Source organism: Littorina saxatilis, linkage group LG1 (assembly GCF_037325665.1).
Source record: "Littorina saxatilis isolate snail1 linkage group LG1, US_GU_Lsax_2.0, whole genome shotgun sequence".
NCBI classification, from domain to species: Eukaryota; Metazoa; Mollusca; class Gastropoda; order Littorinimorpha; family Littorinidae; genus Littorina; species Littorina saxatilis.
This window is the reverse complement of record NC_090245.1, coordinates 94,977,955-94,996,718: the sequence shown is the minus strand read 5'-3', so window position 1 is coordinate 94,996,718 and position 18,764 is coordinate 94,977,955. Positions and strand designations below refer to the sequence as shown.

General features: G+C 38.9%; 2 protein-coding genes across 2 annotated transcripts in view; one reads left to right on the top strand and one right to left on the bottom strand.

Moving 5' to 3' along the window:
* Positions 1 to 18,764, bottom strand: part of LOC138946326 (uncharacterized) — a 176,791-nt gene that overhangs the window by 118,259 nt on the left and 39,768 nt on the right. Inside the window, exon 3 of the mRNA XM_070317877.1 lies at positions 9,156 to 9,212. Within this exon, the coding sequence (XP_070173978.1) occupies positions 9,156 to 9,212 (57 nt within the window). The remainder of the gene's footprint in view (positions 1 to 9,155; positions 9,213 to 18,764) is intronic.
* LOC138946229 (KRAB-A domain-containing protein 2-like) lies at positions 13,696 to 17,046 on the top strand. Its single transcript, XM_070317759.1, has 2 exons — positions 13,696 to 14,278; positions 14,971 to 17,046. Exons 1-2 carry the CDS (start codon positions 14,100 to 14,102, stop codon positions 16,691 to 16,693), a joined length of 1,902 nt encoding a protein of 633 aa, XP_070173860.1. The 5' UTR covers positions 13,696 to 14,099; the 3' UTR covers positions 16,694 to 17,046.

Below are 18,764 nucleotides of genomic sequence, written 5' to 3'. Positions count from 1 at the left end.
CCTCTGCAAAACACAAACCAAAACAGAAGCAGGGAAAATCAGCACTCGTAGAAAGAGGTAGGCAATTAACAAAAGAAAGGAACAGCAAGAAACAAACCTAACTCGGTTTTGACTCTCGCACTCGGTCAAATACCCCCAAGCGGACACGCCAAGAGACAGAGGTATGGAAAGCAGTTTGGCTCATAACCTATACGCGCGTAATAAATAATTCATACGCGCGTAATAAATTATTCATACGCGCGAAAGAAATCATTCATACGCGCGTACTAAATAATTAATACGCGCGTAATGATTGATTCATACACGTGTAATAAATAATTCATACACGTGTAAGAAATGATTAAATACACGTGTAATAAATATTTCATGCGCGTGTAAGAAATGATTAAATACACGTGTAATAAATATTTCATGCACGTGTAAGAAATGATTAAATACACGTGCAGGAAATAGTTTATACGCGTGTAAGAAATGATTAAATACACGTGTAGGAAAAGATTTAAATACACGTGTATTTTAATCATTAGATACACCTGTAATAAATTAAAACTTGAATCGGAAAATATACGACTTGCAAAGCAACAACTCTCGTCTATTCTACTTCCGGTTCGCGCGCGATTGATCTCTCAAAATGGCGACGCCGCTAGAGGGGATTTTTTTGGATCAGACCCGCCAAAAGGTGAACCATTGCATCAATTTGTTGCAAACCTTCTAAAGTGACATTGACGTTTGCCGCTTCCGCCATCTTGAGCTGTAAGCGTGCAAAGCGAGGCGATGAAGACGCATAGAGTGTTTTTCATGTGGATTCCCAGTCCGAGTTTTTAAGTCGCTTAACCACGTGACTCCTGCATTTTTAACGCTTGTATGAAATATTTATTACACGCGTATTTATTAATTTCTTACACGTGTATGAAAAAATGTATTACACGTGTATTTAATCATGTCTTACACGTGTATGTAAGAAATGATTAAATATGCGCGTAATAGATAATTCATACGCGCGTAATAAATAATTCATACGCGCGTAAGAAATGATACATACACGCGTACTAAATAATTAATACGCGCGTAATGATTGATTCATACACGTGTAATAAATAATTCATACACGTGTAAGAAATGATTAAATACACGTGTAATTATTTATTACACGTGTATTTAAATATTTTTTACACGCGCATGAAATGTTAATTACACGTGTATTTAATCATTTCTTACACGTGTATGGAATATTTATTACACGTGTATTTAATCATTATGCTATTCCATAGCATAACAAAAAAGATAATTTACACGTGCAATAAGAAATAAATACACGTGTATTAATCATTTATTACGCGTGTATTTATGTTTTATTACACGTGTAATGGTTATGAGCCAAACGGCTTTCCATACAGAGGGGATATCCCCAACAACAGAAGGCGTGGAGAAACACGCACGGCTTGATGCGATTGCCAACTAGCGCACGTGCTGTGTAACAAGAACTGACACTGATACTAGACACTGACAATGGCTTGTAACATGAGATTGTTCTCGCTGAATACTCGAGGGTTAAGAACAAAAAGAACAAGAAGGGCAAAGCCCATACGACTCACATGCTTGACCTTTACATGACCTTGACCTTCAGGGTCAAGGTCAAATAACTAAACCTAGCAATGACATCATACACTAAGAACTGCTTTACACATTTTTCCTACCAAAATACATGTGACCTTGACCCAAGGTCAAGGTCATCCTAGGTCATGCAACACAAAGCTGTTAATTCAAGACATAGGAAGTACAATGGTGCTTATTGGCTCTTTCTACCATGAGATATGGTCACTTTTAGTGGTTCACTACCTTATTTTGGTCACATTTCATAAGGGTCAAAGTGACCTTGACCATATGTGACCAAATGTGTCTCATGATGAAAGCATAACATGTGCCCCACATAATTTTTAAGTTTGAAACAGTTATCTTCCATAGTTCAGGGTCAAGGTCACTTCAAAATATGTATACAATCCAACTTTGAAGAGCTCCTGTGAGCTTGACCTTGAAGCAAGGTAAACCAAACTGGTATCAAAAGATGGGGCTTACTTTGCCCTATATATCATATATAGGTGAGGTATTAAATCTCAAAAACTTCAGAGAAAATGGGAAAAATGTGAAAAATAGCTGTTTTTTAGACAACATTTATGGCCCCTGCGACCTTGACCTTGAAGCAAGGTCAAGATGCTATGTATGTTTTTTGGGGCCTTGTCATCATACACCATCTTGCCAAATTTGGTACTGATAGACCGAATAGTGTCCAATAAATATCCAACGTTAAAGTTTTCCGGCCGGACGGCCGGACGGACGGACGGACAGACGGACGACTCGGGTGAGTACATAGACTCACTTTTGCTTCGCATGTGAGTAAAAAAGGAAAAGTTTGTTTACGTTTTTCGGAGAGCAAAAAGTATGATGTCATTGTTTGCAAGAGTCGCATATTACTAAAGATGTCAGTGAAGAATAGAGGAGAGAGTGGAGTGGTGATCTGTTTTACAGCGAAAGTACCGCGCATAGCTCGGGACAGGTTATATTATTGAAAAAAAGGTTTGTATGTGATTATGTAAAGATCGTGTGTGAAACGAAGCGCATTCTTGCTGTGAAGATTGGTAGTGATAACCAAAGTTTGATTATCGCAAATGTATAAATGCACCCAACGAGTCTAGAGAGAAAATGATTTTTTTAAATTTTTTACAGATGTATCAGACATGTTAAAAAAGGAAGATGGTGATATAGTGTTGTGTGGTGATTTTAATTGTGTCATGAGCAATGAGCTCGACATAATAAGTGGAGAGAATCATTCAAATGTTGTTGTGAAACAATGTAATGACCTGGTGAATGAATGTGATGTATACGATGTATGGAGAATGCATAATTTAGATAGACAAGAATTTACATGGTCAAAAAATGTTCCATTTGTGGCAAGAAGACTTGACAAAAGTTTTGAAATTAAAAAGGATGTTGCAAAATTGTATGGAGAATTAAATGAGTTGGATAAAGCCCTTGGGATCTCCCCTGACTGTATTCAAACGCAAGGTAAACGGCAGAAGGTCAAGCTGCAGTTAGAACTGTTAGAGCAGCGTAAATCTCGTGCAGCACAGGTGCGTGCAAGAGTTCAATGGATCGAGCAGGGTGAAAGGAACACACCTTTAGTCAAGTTATGACTAAATGTTTTAACATCGAGGGGGGAATCGAAACGAGGGTCGTGGTGTATGTGTGTGTGTGTGTGCGTGTGTGTGTGTGTGTAGAGCGATTCAGACTAAACTACTGGACCGATCTTTATGAAATTTGACATGAGAGTTCCTGGGTATGAAATCCCCGAACGTTTTTTTCATTTTTTTGATAAATGTCTTTGATGACGTCATATCCGGCTTTTCGTGAAAGTTGAGGCGGCACTGTCACGCCCTCATTTTTCAACCAAATTGGTTGAAATTTTGGTCAGGTAATCTTCGACGAAGCCCGGGGTTCGGTATTGCATTTCAGCTTGGTGGCTTAAAAATTAATTAATGACTTTGGTCATTAAAAATCTGAAAATTGTAAAAAAAAATAAAAATTTATAAAACGATCCAAATTTACGTTTATCTTATTCTCCATCATTTGCTGATTCAAAAAAACATATAAATATGTTATATTTGGATTAAAAACAAGCTCTGAAAATTAAAAATATAAAAATTATTATCAAATTTTTTTTTGGAAATCGTTTTAAAAACACTTTCATCTTATTCCTTGTCGGTTCCTGATTCCAAAAACATATAGATATGATATGTTTGGATTAAAAACACGCTCAGAAAGTTAAAACGAAGAGAGGTACAGAAAAGCGTGCTATGCAGCATAGCGTAACCACTACCCCGCTCTTCTTGTCAATTTCACTGCCTATGCCGTGAGCGATGGACCACGAGTATACGGTCTTGCTGCGTTGCATTGCGTTCAGTTTCATTCTGTGAGTTCGACAGCTACTTGACTAAATATTGTATTTTCGCCTTACGCGACTTGTTTTTCTTGGGTTAGAAAAGGCGAGAGCAAATGCAAAAATAATGGAAAGTGTAACAGATGATAATGGACGAATTGTTACAACGCAAGAGGATATTATTCTCGTCCAAAAAACGTATTTTGCTGATTTGTATAAACGAAAAATTGATGAGGGAAACATGAGCTTGAAAATTGACACTTTTTTGAATGGAACAAATGTTTTAAAAATAAATGATTAGCAGACAGACAGCTGTGAAGGGGAAGTGGTAGAAGGAGACGTTTTGTCAGCTCTAAAGCGTATGAATAATGGTTCTGCGCCTGGAATTGATGGATTAAATTAACAGTTTAGTTTTAGGCCAAAAAAAAAAAATAGGTCTGTTTACGGTAACCCGACCGACCCTAGTTTTTTCGCGCGACCCTAGACTTTTTTTTGGCATTTGGGAAAAAAAAAAAAATCTTGTGTTTTTTTGGCAAAATAACGTAAAAATATGGTTTTTTGAAAAAAAACAAAAACAATCCCGACCTACCGACCCTATTTTTTGGGCCTATGTTACCGTAAACAGACCTATTTTTTTTTGTGGCCTTATAAGTTTTTTTGGAGGAGCCTAAAAAGGTATAAACTTGCTTCTTTTAACTCTGCTTTTAAGAATGGAACTCTATCTAATTCACAGTGTAAAGCGGCAATTACACTGATTCATAAAGGGAAGGATTTATCAAGAAATGATTTAAAGAATTGGAGACCTATTTCACTGACCAATACAGATTATAAGTTATTTGCGAAATGTGTAGCTTTTCGGCTCTCTGGTGTTGTAGGGAGTGTTGTGAATGAGGATCAAGTTGGTTATATAAAAGGTAGACGTGTCTCAACCTTATTGCGATTAGTTGATGATGTTTTAGAACATGCAGATTTACATAATAAGCCTGGATTGATGGTGTCAATTGACTTTTTTCATGCATTTGATTGCATTTCCAAAGAGTTTATGTTGAAGATGTTTAAAAAATTTGGTTTTGGAACTGATTTTGTGAAATGAGTTGATGTTTTGATGAAAAACGCAAGAAGTTGTGTAAATTATTGTGGTTGGTTATCTGAATTTTTAATATTGATACTGGAATAAGGCAAGGTTGTCCTTTTTCCGCACTAGCCTTCGTATTAGCAGTTGAATTGTTAGCAATCAAAATTCGAGAGGCCAAAAATATAAAGGGTATGTCATTATGGAACAACGGAGATATGGATAAAGTTTTGAAAGTATTGTTGTACGCTGATGATGTTACATTGTTTTTGCAAGATGAACATGACATGTTCCAAGCCCTGGCTTTGATTGATACATTTTCGGAAATCACCAAAAATCCAAGCTAATGTGGTTTGGGTCACGGAAGAACTGTAGGAATGAGTGTTGCGGTTTTGCATGTACAGACAAAATGAAAATTCTGGGTGTATATTTCTGTAATTACATGCGTGCGTCAAAAGTGAGAGAGAATTGGGAAGAGAGAGTGAATGTTGCGAAAAGGCTCATCTGCGTGTGGGAGAAAAGGAATTTGAGCATTATTGGTAAAGTCTGTGTATTTAAAACGTTTATTCTGCCACATTTTGTCTATATAATGCAGGCGCTGATTGTACCAGACGACGTTCTAACTGAAATTAATAGGTTAATGTTTCGCTTCGTGTGGCGCAAAAAAGACTGCAACTGAAAGGCATTTAAAAAGGAAAAAAGAACTGTTTTATGTAACGAAGTTAAGCAAGGTGGATTGAATATGATTGATTTGCGACAGATGCAGTGTTCCTTTTTGTTAAGCTGGGTTGTGAACCTAACTCTGTCTAATGAAGACCAGAAATGGTCATGGCTCCCAAAAGCACTGTTTTTCCGTTTTGGGAGTCGCTTTGAATGTTTTTTTGCGAACATTAATAGCAAACCATTTAAAGGATTGGACAGTATTAAATCGGAATTTTGGTCCGCTGTGTTGAAGGCATGGCTTGATAATCAAGTCGATAATAGTCATTCTGTATCGGGTTTGTTGTGGAACAACAAAGATATAATTTGTCAAGGTAACCCACTCTTTTTTGCGGATTGGATTAAAAAGTGGTATACTCAGACCTGGGAACCCCTATTTTGCACAGTATTCTCAAACAAACTTGGTGTATTTTCAAAAAAATGAGCGTACAGCGTTTGCACATCCATGATTAAAACTTGCCTCATGCGCGTCCGTCACACCGTTAATTAAGTTTACCTATACATTTAAAACAAATGCTTTTTTCAATTTTTACTGACAAAAACTGTACCGTATTTGACGGACTACAAGCCGCGACTTTAAAAACAATAATCGCATTGTGGCTAATAAAAAGATGCGGCTAAAACATTACCTAAACTTGAATAGCATTCACCTGATGGAAGTAGCCGCGGATTTTCATTTCGCTCGATAAGCGATTACCGGTACTTTATCAGCTCTCTACTCAAGACTCGGCGCTTTTCTCTTTCTTTCGCGAATCTTCGTTTGTCAACAAGTCGTCGTGACAAGCGCACAGAGAAACACCGGATGCATCAGGATCTCGCGCGCGCAAGATTTCGTTTTTTGTGTGTCTCGCGATAGTTGGAGGAGCGAGAGCCGCCATGTTGTACTTTCGTCTGCTCGAAATGTGCGCAAAAGTCGTAAATCATCCCAAAAAAGCTTATTCCGGGCGGGACTACATGTGCGTGTTGGTTACAAATTGTGTGTGTGATATTTTTCTTCAAACTTTTTCACTTTTCTTCTTTGTTTTACTTGTTTATTCTCGGAGCCGATTTCGCCAAATACCGTACTTTCGTTTGCCTGGTTGTTTTGATTGATTGACACGATCCGATTATATTTTTTTCGACGGCGGCTAATATAGTGACGTAATCATGTGCCAAAATACTGGATCGGCTTCAGGATGGGCTTGTGAAGAAAAGTAGTCTAGGAATTTTTCTCGTCGTATTTTTGTCCCACTGACCGTACTGAGCGTATTCTCGACAATCATGCGTACAAAATACGGCGAAATCGTATGGGTTCCCAGGTCTGTATACTGTATGTGAGCGATGTGTGTGAGAATGGACGTTTTGCTACCTATGAAGAAGTGTGTGAAAGAACTGGCTACACTGCAAATAGATTGCTTGAGTACAATGTTGTTCGTACAGCTGTACATCTCATTTTAAACAGGCATGAAAATTCTCCGTATTTTCCGTATTTTCCGGTTTTTAAAAAAAAATAAACCGTATTTTTTTTTATTTTCCGTATTTTTCCTTTTTTTTTTTTTTTTTTTCCCCTAGTCATAGTTATAGTAAAATAGTTTTGGGGCCATGTTTGAATCCAATTTTAAGGCTCAGATAGCCCCAGATTGCACCAAATTGCACCTTTGAAAAAAACAATTTCCGGGGGAGCATGCCCCCGGACCCCCCTAGAAGTCTTGGCGCTTTGCGCCTGCGAAACTTAGCGCTATGCGCCTGCAAAACTTGGCGCTACGCGCCTTCGAATTTTGTTTTCAGTATTTTTTCTTCTTCAGTTTTCATGCCTGTTAAAGGCACAGTAAGCCTCCCGTAAACCATCACAGAGCTCCCCGAGCGTCTACATACAGTACAAGCATACTTCCATTTGAACGCTAACCGAACGGGAACATCCTGGCTGCTTTCTGTCGAGCGTGAGACATTTTCAAAGAATTTATTTTCGTGGACTTAGCCTTTACCAATAATGGCGCCTCGTTTTGGTGCTGGCTGTTATGAATATGCAATACCGGAAATCACGCCCGGACAGTAAGCCTCCCGTAAACCATCACAGATACTGTCAGGCTTTTACACACAGTACAAACACCCTTCCATTTGAACGCTCACCAAACGGGACCATCCTAGGTGTCCCACGTAAAGAGCGAGCCAGTTTTAAAGAATTAATTTTGCAGATTGTCAAAAATGAGTTACTTCCCTTTGGGTCTCATTCAGAAAAGCCCGGAAGCAGGGTCACGCAAGGGTCGTAGCAGACGACGGTTTATCAGTACATATCGCCGTTCCTCTCAACAGTCAAAAGCCATCGCTAGAGTTCTTGTGAACCACAGCCGTTTGTTTCGTGCATAAAAACGTGCTATTGTAGATAAGCTCACATCGAGTCGCATTCAAATGACTAACTGACGACTACATTGTGAAAAAGGGAAACTGGATCACACGGGTTCACGATGGCTCAGGGGTAAGATAAACCACGCAAAAATAAATTCTTTGAAAATTGTTCGCTCTTTACGGAGGGCACCTAGGATGTTCTCAATCGGTGAGTGTTTAAATGAAAGGGTGTTTGTACTGTGTGTAAAAGCCTGACCGTATCTGTGATGGTTTACGGGAGGCTTACTGTGCCTTTAAAAATCTGAAAATTGTAATTAAAATTAAATTTTTATAAAACGATCTAAAAATAATTTTATCTTATTCTTCATAATTTTCTGATTCCAAAAACATATAAGTATGTTATATTCGGATTAAAAACAAGCTTTGAAAATTAAAAATATAAACATTATGATTAAAATTAAATTTCCGAAATCGATTTAAAAACAATTTCATCTTATTCCTTGTCATTCCTGATTCCAAAAACATATAGATATGATATGTTTGGATTAAAAACACGTTCAGAGAGTTAAAAAGAATAGAGATATAGAAAAGCGTGATTGTTAATTTCACTGCCTTTGCCACGAGCGGTGGACAGACAATGCTACGAGTGTACGGTCTTGCGGAAAAAATGCAATGCGTTCAGTTTCATTCTGTGAGTTCGACTGAGCTTGACTAAATGTTGTATTGTCGCCTTACGCGACTTGATGGATTGTGTCATGCCTGAGTGATTACCATGCAGATCTAAGTGTGTGTGTGTGTGTGTGTGTGTGTGTGTGTGTGTGTGTGTGTGTGTGTGTGTGTGTGTGTGTGTGTGTGTGTGTGTGTGTGTGTGTAATAAAACATAATGTTATTACAGTACATTTTTATGATCAAAGAAGGGAATAATTATTCATGAAGCGGTTCCAGAAAATTACATTTAAGGTTTTCGAAAACACCCCGGGTAGAGCTAGTACTAAAACAAAACATCCAGAAAAACACATAAAAGTAAGATCAGATCATCTGAAGACAGATGCACATAAAATCACAGAGGACAACGATTATGATAAGCTGAGAAATAAAACATACCTGTGTCTTCCCAGATATCGCCGGTCGTGTCCAGAAGGCCAATACCAACACTCTCTTCTGTGCAGATGAAATAAAACACATTATCAAGATCATGCACTCGGGAGTGTTTAAGGTTTCGCTCTGTCGATTTGTCTGTCTGTTTGTCTGTCCTTCCAGAGTGAGATCTCTGATATTGGAAGTTTGGTTGAAGCTTGGAATTGCAGCAAAAGAGGAGATATAAGCTTTACACGCCTAAGCCTTGCTTTTGTAATGCTACTCTTATGCTATTCTTACACTGTGCCGAATTGCCCTTGCGAATAGAATTCGCCCATAATTCGTAATGATCGGGACATGGTCGCAAGACATTCTTGAATGTTCTTAACCAGTCGCCACCATTTGTCAATTGTTGTGAACATTCATCCTGAACTCAGGTCAAAATGAGTTACTTCTCTTCGGGTCTCAATTTATCCCTGACAGGATGCCTTGGTTTTCCTTCTCTGGAGAGGAAATCGATTTTTTTACATATTTAGAGCTTTTCGTAATGTGGCATTGATATGCAGATTCGCGATCGTCGATAATGATTTTTCATGGTGTTGTGTAATTTTTAAATAACAAAGGAATTGATAATAGGTAAGACAGTTTCAAGCGAGCTATCTTTCACGGGTGTATTTACTGTGCAAACAACTCTAAATATGGCAAAAGTGTCACGTGATAACCAACTTTGGCTACGAAGCAGACGATACTTTTTTCCGTAACCAGTTTTCATTTCATTTTCATTTCATTTTCATTACTTTATTGTCCCATCGCTGGGAAATTCGGGTCGCTTCCTCCCAGTGGAAAGCTAGCAGCAACGGAGTCGCGCTACCCAGGTGTCTGCGTGTTTAGGTGTATTCAGCCTATGGCAGAATGGCAGAATGACCAAGGTCTTTTATGTGCCATTGTGATGACACGGGGGTGGGACATGGCTTCCGTCTCTGGGTCTGCTCATAAAGTTGACCCGTGTCCGTCCCGGCCCGAATTCGAACCTGCGACCTTCCGATCACAAGTCCAGTGCTCTACCAGTTGGGAGTGATGCAACAATATCACGGTCTCCTTCCCACAGCAGTCTCAGCATTTCGACTTGTTTTAACCTTAGAACGATGTCTTTATCATAACTGTGAAGAACATAACGGAGATCACTGTCAAAGTCGGCCAATCTGCAATCACTTTCGTCTCAGTTATAGTCTGTTGGCCAGAGACCACTTGGGTCAACCCGACGGGGTTGGGGTTGCTACCACACTTTTTTGACAGATTTTAACAATATAATTCTAAATCTAGAGTCCTGGGGCTATTCGTTATACCGCTTTTGAGAAAAACGTGGTTTTGTGTGCGTATTTTCCTTCTTTGTGCTTACTATTCCTGTTTAGAGGGTTGGGTTCATTAAACGGACATAGAAGTTGAACCGCTTGTCTAACATTCTTCAACGGCATATCATTGGAAAGGTAAGGTAATCATACATATTTTGACGTCAATTAAAATGACATCACGTTGTTCGTGTTTATGTAGTGATGACGTACTTTTGTTTCTTCAAAATATTGTTATCTGCAAAGTCGCCGCTTTGGGTGTTTCATTCAAATCATTTGAAAATATGCAAGGCATAAAATGCAACTATTCAGTTTTATTTGGAAGTAAGTAAAACATGTTATAGTGCATCCTAATAGGGGAAGGTACCCTAATATGGACCACTTTTTGTTTCACGCTGCTAACTAGATTTTTCTCTTGCAAAGCAGTTTCATTTTGTGTTTGGTAGTTGTTCTCTCTTTCGTAAATCTTGACGACTAATTAGAGAGAATTAGCTTTTTCAGTCATTCACTAAAAATCAAATACAGAAAAAATTCACAACTGGTCCATATTAGGGGCCTGGTCGCGTAATATGGACCAGTGATGAGACCTTTGAGAATCACTGTAAAAAGCCCCGTTTACTTCAAAATAACATGATACAACTTGCAACTTAGTATGCAAGTCAGACTAATTGAAATATGCTTCAGATTTACAGGTTTGGGTTTGAGAAGAACTTTATTTAAAACACAAGAGGAAACTTTAAAAAAAAATCAAAAACAGAGAGAAAATAATCGAAATTATCAACTTTCACGTAAATAAGACTATCATTTTTTATAAATCTCGAGGGCTAGTTATAGGTCATTTTCAGTAAGATTCTTAATGAATGACTGAAATCGTCTTTTATCTTTTTTTTTATTTGTTGAAGGTGGTTCATATTAGGGGACACAGAAATACTTCGAGGTTTTACTATAATTTTTTGTTTGTGACAGAAACTCGGGGCCAACACTGCTACAGTGTAGCGAATACAGCCTTAGCTGTCCTATAATGCAATTTTTGTGTGTTTCTAGATTTGTCTTTGGAGAAAAATGTGTACATTTTAAGCGTCAAATTTAGAGTGCACGAAGCTAAAAGTGTGAACAAAAGCAAAAAAAGAGAACAAAACCTAACGGTTTTGTGCGTTGTGCGTCCGCAAATTGTTCTACATATTAAGAGAGGATACACGCAGCGAATGAAACTGAGCAAAATGTTCTGAGCGCTCTAGCACCGTCAGTTTGTCAGAACGAAAGGTGGTCCATATTAGGAGCCCTTCCCCTATAATTTGCACGTTTACGTGTGACGTCACAAACATACACACCTTCTTAATCTTGACTGCACTGGTGCTTTGGAAGGTGTGCTAAAAGCTGATCTCGGGAAATCAGTATTTCACTAATGGTTGTCGACATTTTATCCCAAAAAAACTCATGTTTGGATTGTGAGTTATTAGGGGAAACTTCTTTGGGACGAATACAAATTTTCCCTCATTCTTTTACTCCTTTTTCCCGTTTAGCAATGTGCTTATTGGAAGCACACCTGCCGAATGCAAATGATCAGAGGTACCATAATTGTTAATTAAATGAGATAAAATGACAACAACTTTGCTGCAAATGATTCAACGCTATTATCACACCACAGCCAGTTTATTTTGACTTTTCCGCAGGTTTGTTTCTTCGTAAATAAGTTGACGTGAAGGTTTAAAATGTATACTATACACACAAAGGTGTGAATCAAGTTATTTAATAATCGTCATGCAGTCAGTGTGTGCAGAAGCAGTTCTTTGAAAATCAGTGGATAGCAAATAATACTGTGAGTGATGACAGTTTTCATGTTTTTTTTCTGTGGCACATTTACACGAGTGTACATAATTAGAAAGGGTCGGAGCTAAAGGGGCGTGTCATCAGACACACGTTCTTAGAACAACAGAGAAGAAACCAACACCAAAGACGCCAAAAGTCTACTTCTTTTAGCTATATATCACTCATCTCCGAAAAAAAAACCAGCCCTGAAATAGTGTTTTCAGTACAATTTACCGGCACACTAATGATCTCATCAAAACAGTTTGGCTTATCATCTTAGATCTGACCAGGCACACTAATGATCTCATCAAAACAGTTTGGCTTATCATCTTAGATCTGACCAGGCACACTAATGATCTCATCAAAACAGTTTGGCTTATCATCTTAGATCTGACCAGGCACACTAATGATCTCATCAAAACAGTTTGGCTTATCATCTTAGATCTGACCAGGCACACTAATGATCTCATCAAAACAGTTTGGCTTATCATCTTAGATCTGACCAGGCACACTAATGATCTCATCAAAACAGCTTGGCTTATCATCTTAGATCTGACCAGGCACACTAATGATCACATCAAAACAGCTTGGCTTATCATCTTAGATCTGACCAGGCACACTAATGATCACATCAAAACAGCTTGGCTTATCTTAGATCTGACCAGGCACACTAATGATCACATCAAAACAGCTTGGCTTATCATCTTAGATCTGACCAGGCACACTAATGATCTCATCAAAACAGTTTGGCTTATCATCTTAGATCTGACCAGGCACACTAATGATCTCATCAAAACAGTTTGGCTTATCATCTTAGATCTGACCAGGCTTCTACTCGGGGTATAAGACCATTCCTTCAATTTGTCTCATGCCAAAACACAGCACCCTGGCTGTTTTTCGCGGTGAGTTTTATTGTTGTTGTGACTACATTTCAAATGTTACTTGTTGCATTTAAACACTTCATTCATCAAAACAATTACCCCTGTGCACAGGTAGCATTTAGACTGTTTGTTTCTTTGGTATGTGACAGAGTGGAGGGATGTTCTTATTTTATGTAAAACTAAAAGCCTGCCCCGATCTTATAAGGTGCGCCTGTCAGTTTTCAAGCCTTCAAGCTGAATCCAAACTGTGTTAAATCTGAAACATTCAAAAGTAATCTGTTGCATGTGATGTCCGCTCTTGTTACAGAATGTTCAACAAAACATCATTGTAAAATTACTAAGTCTACAGACATCCATTGACACGACCTATTTCTGCTGAATCGTATGTCTCGTTTGTGACTGCTTAGAAAAGCGAAGGACGGAAATAACATTTTCTCAAAGCCAAATCGGATGTTGCAATGATGTAAAAATATGTTTATTTCTTTATTAATAATGAAAATCGCACTTTGTGAAAACCATTGGTGTATATGTTACAGTAAATTCATCAAACCAGTAAATTTGTAAATTTCCTGTAATTTTCAGTAAATTTGTAAAGTTACTATTTCACTCAGTAAATTTACAAATTTACTGAAAAATTCAGGAAATTTACAAATTTACTGAAATTTGGGGATTCATTTTTGACAAATCTACTGGATGGTGAAGGACAATTTCAGTAAATGTGAGCTGAACAAGACTTGTGAAGATTTGACAGCTTGTGCGAGTTCAGTGTGAGCTCTGCTCAGTACAGTTTCAGTAAATGTGAGCTGAACAAGACTTGTGAAGATTTGACAGCTTGTGCGAGTTCAGTGTGAGTTCGGCTCAGTACATGCGGTGACAAGTAAATTCACCAACTTAATAGTTTAGTCCACACTGAGCTGCCAAGGAAGACAAGGATGACAAGCCCAAGCAACATGGAAAATCGATTCACAGAGGAACTTTTCAAAATTAAATATGCAGGCAAATGCTATAATTTGTTTGGAAAGGCAGAATACTCAAAGATGCTACAAGACGTGAAAACTGCAGCTGTGTCCAAAGAGTCAAAAAATCAACATGACTATCATATTCTGAGAAAGTAAGTACCATTTTATTTTCTTGCGTGCGTGTGTTTGTGTGTGTGCTCTCTAACACCCCTCCACCTTCTCTTTATCTCTGTTTGTGTCAGTTATTCTAATTCTCTCTCCATTCTGTCTATCTCTGTCTGTGTCTGTCTCTCTCTCCCTCTCCCTCTGTGTGTATGTGTAACTGCAGCTGTGTGTGTGTGTTCATCTTTCTCTGTTTGTGTCAGTCTATCTCTGTCTGTGTCTGTCTCTCTCTCCCTCTCCCTCTATGTGTGTGTGTGTAACTGCAGCTGTGTGTGTGTGTTCATCTTTCTCTGTTTGTGTCAGTCTATCTCTGTCTGTGTCTGTCTCTCTCTCCCTCTCCCTCTGTGTGTATGTGTGTGTGTGTGTGTGTAACTGCAGCTGTGTGTGTGTGTTCATCTTTCTCTGTTTGTGTCAGTCTATCTCTGTCTGTGTCTGTCTCTCTCTCCCTCTCCCTCGTGTATGTGTGTGTGTGTAACTGCAGCTGTGTGTGTGTGTTCATCTTTCTCTGTTTGTGTCAGTCTATCTCTGTCTGTGTCTGTCTCTCTCTCCCTCTCCCTCTGTGTGTATGTGTGTGTGTGTGTGTAACTGCAGCTGTGTGTATGTGTGTTCATCTTTCTCTGCTTGTGTCAGTTATTCTAATTCTTTCTCCATTTGAGTGTACTTTTGTTTTCTGTTGTCACAGGTATGAAGTTCTTCAGTGTGGACCGGTCGAAAAACTTATCAAGAAAAGAGAGCATTCAGAGGAAACCCCGATGTACTTCGTTACAATTGAAGAAACATTTGACGTCCTCCGAGCTTCACACATCGCGACTGGGCATGGAGGTCGGGACCGCATGATGAAGGAGATCAAGAAAAAATATGCCAACATCAGCGTGCAAGCCATTGAACTATTCAAGTCCCTGTGCCTGGAATGCCAAAAGAAGAGAACGAGACCCAAAACAACAGGCGTAGTCGTTCGGCCAATACTCACCAAAGACTTTTCTTGTCGAGGTCAGGTGGATTTAGTCGACATGCAGTCAATGAGTTGCAACGGCTACAAATGGATTATGGTCTACCAAGATCATCTAACAAAATTCTGTGTCTTGCGCGCCATCAGAAGCAAACGCCCAACAGAAGTTGCCAGCCAGCTTTTGGACATTTTTCTTTTGCTTGGCGCTCCAGTCATACTGCAAAGTGATAATGGAACCGAGTTCACGGCAAATGTTATTTCAGAACTGACGGAGTTCTGGCCTTCATTAAAGATGGTCCATGGCAAGCCCCGTTACCCCCAAAGCCAAGGATCAGTTGAGCGGGCAAATTGTGACATTAAAGACATGCTTGTTGCTTGGCTCGCAGACAACAAGAGCCAAGACTGGGTCGCAGGTATCAAATTCGTTCAATTCCACAAGAATTCTGCCTACCATTCAGGAATAAAGCGATCACCATACTCGGCCTTGTTTGGAAACGAAGCTCGCGTCGGACTGACATCATCTACCCTGCCACGAGAAATCCTGGACAATCTTGAGTCAGAGGATGATTTGGCAAGACTGGATTTGCCTCAGCCAGCTTCCAGAGCTGCATCATCAGTTGTTGCAGACAACTCTACAGCTGACGCAAACTTGACTTCAGCTGAACCGTCTGCCTCTCCTGACGCCACCCTGACTTCAGCTGAACCGTCTGCCTTGTCAACTGACACCACCCTGACTTCAGCTGAACCGTCTGCCTCTGCTGACGCCACCCTGACTTCAGCTGAACCGTCTGCCTTGTCAACTGACACCACCCTGACTTCAGCTGAACCGTCTGCCTCTGCTGACGCCACCCTGACTTCAGCTGAACCGTCTGCCTCTGCTGACGCCACCCTTATTTCAGCTGACCCAACCACCACAACAGCTGATCCACTTCAAACCTCCGATGCATCAATGTTGACTGCGCATGTTGAAAGGGTTACAAGGGCTCGAAAAGAAGCATTCTCCGGCCAGTTATCTCAGGCAGAGAGAATGGTAAAAAGAAGTAGAGTGGACTTCAAATGCGGTGAAGTGGGAGACAATGTGGCAGTGCCCGTGCCAATGGTCGATCGTGGCAGAGGTGATGCCAGAAATATTTTAGGTGTCATTTTAAACAGAGACATTTCAACTGACATTTATACTGTAGCAGTGAAGGCCGGGGTTTTAAAAGTGCGGTATTCACGAAACCAATTTGATTTGTGCCCTCAAAGACTGCTCTCCATGAGAGATGTGAATCTTGACAAACACGTATCTCTTCGCTCTGCTATTATAGCAGAGTCAGCATCAGGGGGCCAAGGTTTTACCAAATGCAATTGTGCTGGTGGGCCAAGAAAGTGCCAAACGAACAAATGTTCCTGCTACAAAGCAAAACTAAAATGCAATTCAAAATGCCATGGAAGCCTCACTTGCCGCAACAAATGATTTTGTTTATGGAATAAGTGTGCCAATCGTCTGTTCTTTTAATTCAATACAATGATGTTTTGTGAATAAATTCTTCTCTCCCGTCAAAAAATGTGTGTGTGTGTGTGTGTGTGTGTGTGTGTGTGTGTGTGTGTGTTGTGTGTGTTGTGTGTGTGTGTGTGTGTATGGCATAAGGCTTACAATGTTTCAGTAAATTTGTAAATTTCCTGGGTGTCAAACTCAGTAAATTTGTAAATTTCCTGAATTTTTCAGTAAATTTGTAAATTTACTGAGTGAAATAGTAACTTTACAAATTTACTGAAAATTTCAGTAAATTTACAAATTGACTGGTTTGATGAATTTACTGTAACATATACAAGCACTTATAGCTAACAACCCCCGGTCTGTGTTGACGTGTGTTTATGCAGGGTAGGGTCACAGTAACGTGCGTATCGCGTACACTAGGATTTTCTGCCATATGAAATGAATATCTTTTGATGCCGAATAAACAGACAAAACGTCAGTATGATACAGTGATTACATTACTTTGCATTTCTTTGAAAACACGCCTTTACTAAGCGCCAGTCTTAGAAAAAAAGCGAAATAGGATAAGAAGACTCAAGAAACCGGAAGTAGAACTCAATCACTGCTTGCAATCATATATATACGGTAGCTTATTGCTGTTAAAACATTTTCAAACGTTGTGTGATCATAAAAGCATTTACTTTTGACCGTACAATGATGTCATTTAGGTTTAATCTAAATATACGTTCTACGAACACTATGCAACAAAAGTACATTTCAGATACATGAAACCCTGACAATAACATTTTCGGTCAGTTCAAACCTATATGAATTGACGATGCATTACATAAGATTCAAAAACAAATTGTCTTTTTTTAATAATCATATGCACTTTTGTGCGAACACGCTTTTCCTGAGATAACGTGTGAACAGCTGAAAATTGCGCTTCAGCTAGTAGATAACCGGAAGTTGAATAAAATGCGAATGTGACACCGTTCTGAGAGTTCCTGGTTTTTATCTCGTATGGCTTACCTACTCATATATATATGTTTTGATGAGATAAGTGGCAAAGGAGAGCTCATATGCCTTAATCTTTAACTATACCCCCTAATCATAGGACGTCATTTACAGTTAAGGGTAGGTTGCGATTTAATCGAAAATAACTGTTATCCAGCGTTTTCGGTAATTTCAAATGCATACACTCCAACGTACAATGTAATTAACTTAACAATGGCAGTGCCTACTACGAACAGAAGACTTGCACTTTTTGAAGAAACCGGGATACGTCTAGGATTAATTTAAAAGAAATCATGTTTTTAACAACCGGTACCCCACGACTGAGGGCTGCACTCTATAAGAAGTCCATTTCTACCATTTTCAAAAGGCAAATTAAGAAATAAGAAAGATCCTAGCTTACTTTAGTGTGATGTAATTTGCTTACATACCCGTTGGGTGCATGCTGTGGGGAGTTTAGCTTGTTTTGTCATAGTAAATGCAGACATTGAGACATGTATGACCGTTTTCTGAGATTTGAAGCTGGCGCAATGAACAACAGGTATGCCAAATATAACTAATGCTACAATCACTTATCATTTACTCTAATTACATTGTGAGCATAGAATTTTACATACAATGGTCGTCACAGCAGTGAATGAGTCTCTTTCTAATAATATATAAGTCGTTTTTGGTCATGTTTTTCAAACGGGTAGGGTGCAAAACGACAATTTGCACATAACGAAACGGCATGTCAAAAGTTTAAAACGGTTACCTTTAATAAACAGATGCATAAAGCTTCATAAAAGATTACTTTTGTTTAAAAAAAGGGTCACTATATATTAAATACGATTTTTATGAAATACAAAATACTTATTTTAGACAAAGAATTCGACATTATGAGGCAAAACCGGAAGTGGACAATTAGAAATCGACAATATCCGTTTATCAAACACATATTTATTTACAACAGTTTCATCTTTCGTGTGATGCATCAAATGACATCTGGCAGGACAAAACTATCTTCTTCCAGGGCTGTGTTCATGTCAGCTTTTTTCCCCAGTCGATCTTTTTT

Excerpts from the sequence above, each read along its gene's own strand:
- LOC138946229 (XM_070317759.1), top strand. The coding sequence starts at position 14,100 with ATGACAAGCCCAAGCAACATGGAAAATCGATTCACAGAGGAACTTTTC. Across the intron at positions 14,279-14,970 it reads GACTATCATATTCTGAGAAA|GTATGAAGTTCTTCAGTGTG; the intron begins GTAAGTACCATT and ends CTGTTGTCACAG.